The sequence below is a fragment of the Arachis ipaensis genome, chromosome B1 (assembly GCF_059453495.1).
Source record: "Arachis ipaensis isolate K30076 ecotype BB chromosome B1, ASM5945349v1, whole genome shotgun sequence".
Lineage (NCBI taxonomy): Eukaryota > Viridiplantae > Streptophyta > Magnoliopsida > Fabales > Fabaceae > Arachis > Arachis ipaensis.
In genome coordinates this window covers 2,598,248-2,606,822 of record NC_142436.1, presented here as the reverse complement: position 1 = coordinate 2,606,822, position 8,575 = coordinate 2,598,248, and the positions used below count along the sequence as shown (strand labels likewise).

At 22.3% G+C, this 8,575-nt stretch overlaps 1 protein-coding gene across 1 annotated transcript; it reads right to left on the bottom strand.

Annotated features, from left to right (window-relative positions):
* Positions 1-363: 363 nt before the first annotated feature.
* LOC107615976 (ubiquitin-like protein 5) lies at positions 364-1,177 on the bottom strand. Its single transcript, XM_021115624.2, has 2 exons — positions 790-1,177; positions 364-560 (listed from the first exon to the last, which is right to left on the bottom strand). The coding sequence occupies exon 1, from the start codon at positions 1,024-1,026 to the stop codon at positions 805-807; it is 222 nt and encodes a 73-aa protein (XP_020971283.1). The 5' UTR covers positions 1,027-1,177; the 3' UTR covers positions 364-560; positions 790-804.
* Between the last annotated feature and the right edge of the window lie 7,398 nt (positions 1,178-8,575).

Genomic DNA, 8,575 nt, shown 5'->3' with positions numbered 1-8,575 from the left:
GGACTAAAGACTTTTTTTTAACGGATAAACAAATCTATAAACCACAAATCTAACCTTGGGATTTGTGGTATCAACAAAAAAATAAAATTAAACACCACAAATCTGACAATCTTAAAAATACAAAAAAACGTACTTTTGTTAAATGAAACGTTAACCCAAACGCACAAAATTTAAAAGCAATGATAGTTCTAGAACAAAAATACTACTTATCTTTTTAAATTTAGTCATTGATCAATTTTTTTAAAAATTTATTATTATTTAATTAATTTAAATATCTATTTTTATATACTGATTATTTAAAAAATAAAACATTATTATTTTTTTATTTTTTTAAAAACTAAATAAAGAATAATATTTAAAAGATACCTAAAAATTATTCCATATTCATGACCAAAAACACGTTAAATTACAACAGATTGTTCCAACAGCAAATTAAACCCAATATCATTGGGTATGGGCATTATTCCAATCAAAGGAGTCTTTTCTTTTACAAGTCAAAAATTACATTGGACACATTTATCCAGTTCTCAGCACATACTATCTTACGCCATTAATAGCACCTGAAACAAACAACAGCATAAGATCAGTCTTAAGGAAGCAGCATGCACAAAAACAATAACATGAGCGCATAAATTGTGCAATTCCTTAAAGAAATAACCTTTACTAGTGATGAACAAAATTATGAATCCACAATGTTCAGCAAAGATAAATTCCAACAAGTCAATTGTTAAATAAACGCAAAATCATGAGGAACCCTAAAATAAACAATATAGAGAAGAAAGAAGAGACCTTTGAAGAGGGATTTTAGTTGTAGTAGAGCTCGAGGCCCATGCCGTCGTGGATCTCGTAATCTTTGAGGGTGATATGATCCTTGTAGATGGTGTACCACTTCTGGATGCGAATCTTGTCGGCCCTCGTTCCTGTCTGAGCTGCAACCAGCTTCTTCAGGTCTCCGATGGTGTCGTCATCGTTGCATTTCACGCGAACCTTCTTCCCCAATCGATCGTTTAGAACCACCTCGATCATCTTCTCTTCTTAGTTAATCGTTCCCTGAAACTTGAAACCGAAACCCTAATCCCCCAATTCCTTCTCTTCTTTAGCCTAACCTTTGTAAGTTTGGGAAAAGAATGGTTTATGAGGAAGATGCGTGATTGCGTGGATCCTTGGAGCGCTTGACGCCTGGGTTTTGACACGCGAGACTTAGAAGGAACAGAGGAGAGTGAATTAATTAGAGGTGTTAGATTATGAGTTAATGAAGATGAATAATATGTTGGGCTTTTTGGTAATGTTGGACGTTATGTTTTTGGTAACGGTTGGTTATGTGTAGTCCTATTGATCAATATAAAAGAAAGATAAGAAGTTTTTTTATTTGTTGGCTAGAATTGAATCTATGTTTTTGTAGATGGATAGTCCTTATATACAGGGATTGACAAAAAAAAATGTGTTTAGGATTGTAGACTAAAAATTTTGAGAATATAAATTTTTTGGATAATATTATATATATATATATATATATATATATATATATATATATATATATATATATATATATATATAAGAATATAAATTAAAAGATAAGTTTAATAGTATTATTAGTGTGAAATTATAAAATTTGAAATAAACAAAAGTAGTAGAATGAATTTTAAAATTTGAAATGATTAAAAATTAAAATTTACAATTTTTTAAATTTAAAATTATTGATAATTAACATTGTAGAATAAATTTTAAAATAAGTATTTTTAATTAAACAACTTAAACAAATGTACTACTATAAAAGTTATTTATTTAGTATTTTTATTTTGAATTAAGTATTTAGAATTTGTAATTTAGGGTTTATAGTTTACGATTAGGTTAGGATTGGAGTATTTTGGATTTGGAATTTGGGTTTAGGATATGTTTTTGAGGGTTTAGTGTTTAGAGTTTAGTATTTAAGGATTTAAAATTTAGAATTTAGTGCTAGAGTTTAAAATTTGGTGATGTATATTTAATTTTTTTGTTTTTAAATTAGGTTATAAATTTTAAATTAGTGAATATTAATTTAAAATTGACAAATATTTAGTATAAATTAAATGACTTGAAAATAAATACTCTAAAAAATTTGATATTATAATTTAAATATATGATAAATTAAATTGTGTTTAGTTAATTAAAATATATGCAGACATTATTGTTTAGTTAATTTTTAACTATTTTATAATGATAAACTAATAAATGGTTAATTTTATTTTATCCAAATTAATATATTTTAGAATAATTTATTTAATTTAAAATAATGCAAGGATATTTAATATTAAATTGAAAATTAACATAGGCAGACATTTTTTTATTTTTAAAATTGATCGTTGGGTGAAGTAGCATAGCATCTAATACCCTACCAATTTATTGTTCTTATTATAATTCCGCATATGCATATCTATATTATTATTGTTCATTTTTTTCTGGTCAGAATTCTTGTTCCTTTGTTTTCGCCAGGCCTAACAATATAAGATGTTTTAGACCAAAAAACTCATACCCGACCCAATTAGCATCACAACTCCATATGGTAGCAAAATCTGCATTCTTCTTTTTTGATCTACTGTAGTATCACATTATCTGAATTCTATTATGTAGAAGAGAGATTTCTTTTATATGTATAAAAATTTATTGTCACTCTTCTAGTAGAATAAGTATGTAGAGAAAGAGTGCAATTAAATTTACAGTAAAAGATAAAAGCTGATATTGGTGCAGGATGTGAATCTCACTGCAGTAGCTGAATTAAAATATTTAATGATGTAAAATTGTTAAACATGTGATTAATTATTAATTATGAATGATAATGATAGGCTAGTTTTTATTTTTTTTCTTCAATGGAGATAAATTTTCAAGTTTTTTTTTCCTAGATTTGGGTCTTAATTGAAATTTATTTATAAAAAACGAAAATAATAAACATAATATCTTGTGTGTTTGGGGGTTATTTGATTTTTTTTTTGGAGGCCATTCAGATAAAGACGCCTAAAACATCTTTTTTTAAAGATGTTTTCATGTTGTGTTTTAATTGGTTTCTGTATAATTTATTCGGTGTTCCTCATCACATATTATTAAATTTCTCAAAAGATTTTCTTTCCAGAAACAATAAAAAATATTTAATTTGGACTAAAACAAAAAAGGTAATAAATTAACTATTAGATTTTTTTTAAAGATTATTTACATAAAAAAATATATATCACTTCATCAAAAAAAAATAATATATATATAACAAGTTCTTAAAATTTTTATAAATAAAAAAATAATTAATTTATATTTGTACAATATATAAAATAATTACTATATTATTATTATATTATATATTAAGATTCACTAATTTAAATTTTATTTTTATTTTTAATATACGCATTAGAAATAAATAAAATTTTTATAACTAAATGTACAAAATATATATAATATTAATTAGTTCTTAAAAAAATCTAAAAAAATAGTTTCTTTCATTTTAGTAAAATAACTATTTATTAAAGTAGACAAATTAATTATTTTCTTCTCATATACAATTTTTTTAAGACATAAAAATAATTAATTAGGACATTGGTTAAGATAATTAAAGTCACTATTTCATTAAACTTTTAATTTAAAGAAAAATCCTAGTTAATTTTGGTATAGAAATTTCGAATTTAAAAACATTGATAAAAATTATGTTGAATTTTGATTTATTTGATTCTCATTTAAATTAATCACTACATAAGTTAAAATTCTGTTTTGAAGTTATATTCGAACTTTAATCTGATTTTTAAAGTTTCAATTTACTTAGTTTGATTTTTTAACTTAAGTATCCGTGACTCATATTAGGGTTTTAAGTGTTTAGTTGAAAAAAAAATAAGGTAAAAAAATTTCAATTGTCATATCAAACAGTTGCTAGAATGTATAATGTAACAGTCGTTAGTCCATCTCAGCATGTTATTAACGATTTTGTGAGACAGTGACAAAAATAAGATTAGGAACCAATGTGAGTCATAACTATTAAGTTGGGAGACTAAATTGAGTAAATCGAAATTTTTGAAATTAGATTAAAACATAGTTGTTTGAACCGAACCAGTGATCGAACCGGTCAAACTACTGGTTCACTGATTTATTGGTTCAACCGATAAATTACTGGTTGAACCGATAAAACTGGTCTCACGTAAATATAAAATATAAAATAGTTAAAAACTTAAAATTAAAATTTGAAATACATATCTTCACTAACATTTTATGAAGAATCAAGTCTCAACTTCTAAAAATAACTAATATAAAAAAATTATAAAATTTTAATACTACAATAGTATCTTATTTTGACACAATAAAAAAATAATTAATTCACAAAGCCTATTATCTAACTATAATATCAGTAGATTTTAACACTAACATCAAAACAAATAACCTTAATCACAATACTAGTAATAAAATAGATCAAGTAAATTAATAAATTTTTAGTGAAATTTATATTTATATTAATAATGGTATATAATTAAAATATAATTATTTTTAAAAATAAAAAAAAAACAAAAATTAAATTAAATTAGATATTTATGTATACTATATAATTAGTATTTGTCAAATATAATACTTAGAAGTGCAATGGCTAAGTGGCAAGTAGAGGTTGCTTTTACTCTAAGGTTCTTGATTCGGACCTTGTGGAGACATTTTAAAAATTTTTTCAAGCAAACCAGTTCGGTTAGACTGGTTTGTACCGGTTCTTACCGGTTCACACCGGTTTTATTCCTTAAACGGTCTAAAGAGTAAACCGAACCGAACTAGGATTCGGTTCTAGTCCGGTTCACTAGTTTTTCGGTCGAACCAGCCGATCCAGTTTGGTTTTTACAACTATGGATTCAAATACGAACATAATTTCAGAGACCAATAAGTATTATCTCTTTGTTGACAATTAAGTTGTTTTAATGGTAATTAAGATCTAATAATGGTTTATAATAAAAGAAGCATTCTTTTGCAACAATGAACCTATAGTAGTAGTTAGGGGTGTTCATAGATTAGATCATATCCATATAAATCCACAGTATTGAGGATATGATCTGATATGTAAGATGATCGGATTGGATCGAATCGGATCCACACTCTAATCAGATAGAAGTAAATATGTTAACAAAAGTAAACAAAAAAAATTATTGACCTTTTTTATAAAAATAAAATTTTTTTATATTTTTTATTTTATTATTATATTTGATATCTGATCCAAACATAAAAAGTGCGAATATCGAATTGATCTAATGAGTTTAGTGCGGATTAGATCGAAATTTCAGCCATATCCCATCTGTAAACACCCCTAGCAATAATAACTAAAAAATTATAATGATTATATTCTTAACTAAGAGGAAGTGCAAAAAAAAAAAATACTAAATACAAGAACATTTAATCAAATATTAAAAGAAAAATTTACTTTAAAACAGTTGGACTTTTTTGCTCATACATATAATAATAATAATAATAATAATAATAATAATAATAATAATAATAATAATAATAATAATAATAATAATAATAATAATAATTGTTTTATATATCACACAAATATAAACGTTTTTTTTCTATGATCTTAAGAAAGGTTTTGTAAGTCCCTAACCTTGTTATCGATTTTTGTAGTGTTAGCCCTCATATTATCAATTTGATTCATATATAATTCGGATGATAAATTATTTGGTGACGTGTTTCTTTTTTATCGTGATATATATACTTGTTTTATTTTTATTATTATTATTATTATTATTATTATTATTATTATTATTATTATTATTATTATTAAAAAATAACAGGCCAAATTATTGCCATAACATAATAGAAGTATGGAAGTTTATCATTCTTCTCTAATGGAGGAAACAAAATTCTTTTCAATAGTTTATTTAACGTTTAGTAGAATAAAAATAAATTTGATTAGACTAAATTTTAGTACGAGTTTAATATTTTTATTCATCATAAAATATTTATAGAATTACTCGTAGCTAAATTTTGGAAAAAAGAAAAAAACCATGATTTTTAATTTTATTTTTAAATAAACTTTATTTTTAATTTTAAAATAAATTTTATTTTTATTTTTTAATAATATTAATTTTTTTACCTTATATAATTATTCAATTATTTTTTAATCATATATAAATAAATTACTCTTAATAAGACTTTTTTGTGTTATTCAATTATCTTTTTTAAAAAATAATTAATTATTAAAATAATTAAACTTTTCACAACAAAAATAATAAAAAAAATTATGAACAAAAAAATTAACTATCCTGATAATTTTTTGTATTTTTATTCATATTTTAATTATAAACATAAATATAATTTAATTATATTATTTATGAAATGTGACTATAGATGTAGATAAAATTTAGTTATATTATTTATATATAGTTTTATTGTATTGTATTACTTATAAAGTTAGATTATAATTATGACAATAGAATTGTTCTTGTATTTTTATATGTGTGACTAATTGGTGGTGTTAAAACATTACTCTTAATTATAAATAAGGTCTATAATTTAAAAAATCAAAGACTCAATTAAAAAGATACGAAAAAAATGATGTTAAAATATTCTAACTCTTTAAAATAAAAATATTCGAAATTCAACTAAAAATTATTTAAAATTTAAAATCAATAAAAATTTATATTCAATGTGTTTTGTATTAAATATATTTAAGAACCTATTATATCATATTGGTTGAAATTAGTTTTTATAATGTTAATTTTTTAATAACACTTTATTAGAAAAAATCATCTTTTCAGAATTTTTTAAAAACTAACTAATATTATATATATTTTGTTACATTACATCTTGTTATAAAAAATTTATTTATTTATAATGTTTATATTAAAAATAAAAATAAAATTTAAATTAATAAATTTTAATCTATAATATAATAATAATATAGTAATTATTTTATATATTATATAAAAATTAAATTATTTTTTTATTTATAAAAATTTTAAGAGCTTGTTATATATATATATATATATATATATATATATATATATATATATATATTTGATGAATGTGATATATTTTTTTATGTAAATAATATTTTAAAAAAAATCTAATAGTTAATCTATTACCTTTTTTGTTTTCTAAATTAAATGTTTTTTATTATTTTTGGAAAGAAAATCTTTTGAGAAATTTAATAATATGTGATGAAGAACACCGAATAAATTATACAGAAACCAATTAAAACACAACATGGAAACATCTTTAAAAAAAGACGTTTTAAGCGTCTTTATCTGAGTGGCCTCCTTTTTTTTTTGTCTTAATTGATTTGTTTTATATAGATGTAGGTGTTAATTGATTTTTTTTTATGAAAATTGGACATTTTTTTGTTATGAAAAATGTGTTTTTGTATTTTTGAAAATATTAGTTTAGTTTATTTTTACATGTTATTTTTATTCTAATACTCTTAATAATTTTATTCTTAATAATGTTTTAGACTATAATCATCCATTAGTTATGATTTTATTATTAGTTAAGGTTAATTTTTGTAATAGGATGAATAATTTATGTTATAAAAAAATTATAATAGTGCACAAAAATAAAATGCTTTAGCATTTAGAATTTAATTTTGGTTTGTTTATGGTTTATTTTGATAATAATTTTTTTGGTATGTGATAAAATTTTTGTATTGTAACGATTTTAAATCGATGATAGAATTTAGTGTTTAATTATAATTATTTTCGTAGAATATTGGTAGAAATTTTGAATATATTTAATTAATATAGTTGTTAGAATTTCAAAATATAATTTATAATTTTTACGAAAAAATGAAATATGTATGCTTTTTTCATAAGTATTTTACTAAATGGCATCATGTTATTTAACAAGTTATATTCATGCTTGATAATAAATAATTTATTGATAAAAAAATAATCACAAAAAAAATGTGTTAGATGGATGCTAATTTAGAGTGATTCTTGTATATATATGTGTATGTGTCACCAAAAGGATTAAGACGAGGGTAAATCACATAAATAAACTGAATAAGTTCTAAATTTATATGAATGTCTAAAATGCAAAGAGGTTATATGAATTTATTGCAAATTTTTTAAGGATTAAAATTTTTTTGTAAGTATTTTTTGAATTTATTGTAAATGGCTTAGAAGATGTTATGAGCACTATAAAAATGTGTAATGCACTCGTCAAAATCATTAAATCGAAACCCATGAATTTGATTTACCTTGAGTGTGGTTTGATTTCTTATAGTTTCGATTTATCTCCATGGAAGCTGCTCCTACTGAATCGAAGCTATTAGCTTCGTTTTACATAAATTGAATCCAATAAATTCGATTTACATGAAATAGTTTTCACTGGAATGTTTTTTTATAAAAAAATTGATTCCAATGAATTCGATTAACTAATACACCTACTAATTCGAATCATATATAATTGAGATATTCATATAATCGGTTTGCATGTAGGACATTTATGTAAATTTAAAAGTCATTCAATTTATTTATGTGATTTACCTTTGAAATAAATATGGCCACTTTTATACATTCAATTTGTTAATATAGAGATTAAGTAGAGTATTATCTATTTTCGGATATGATCTGAAATCATTTATTCATGATTC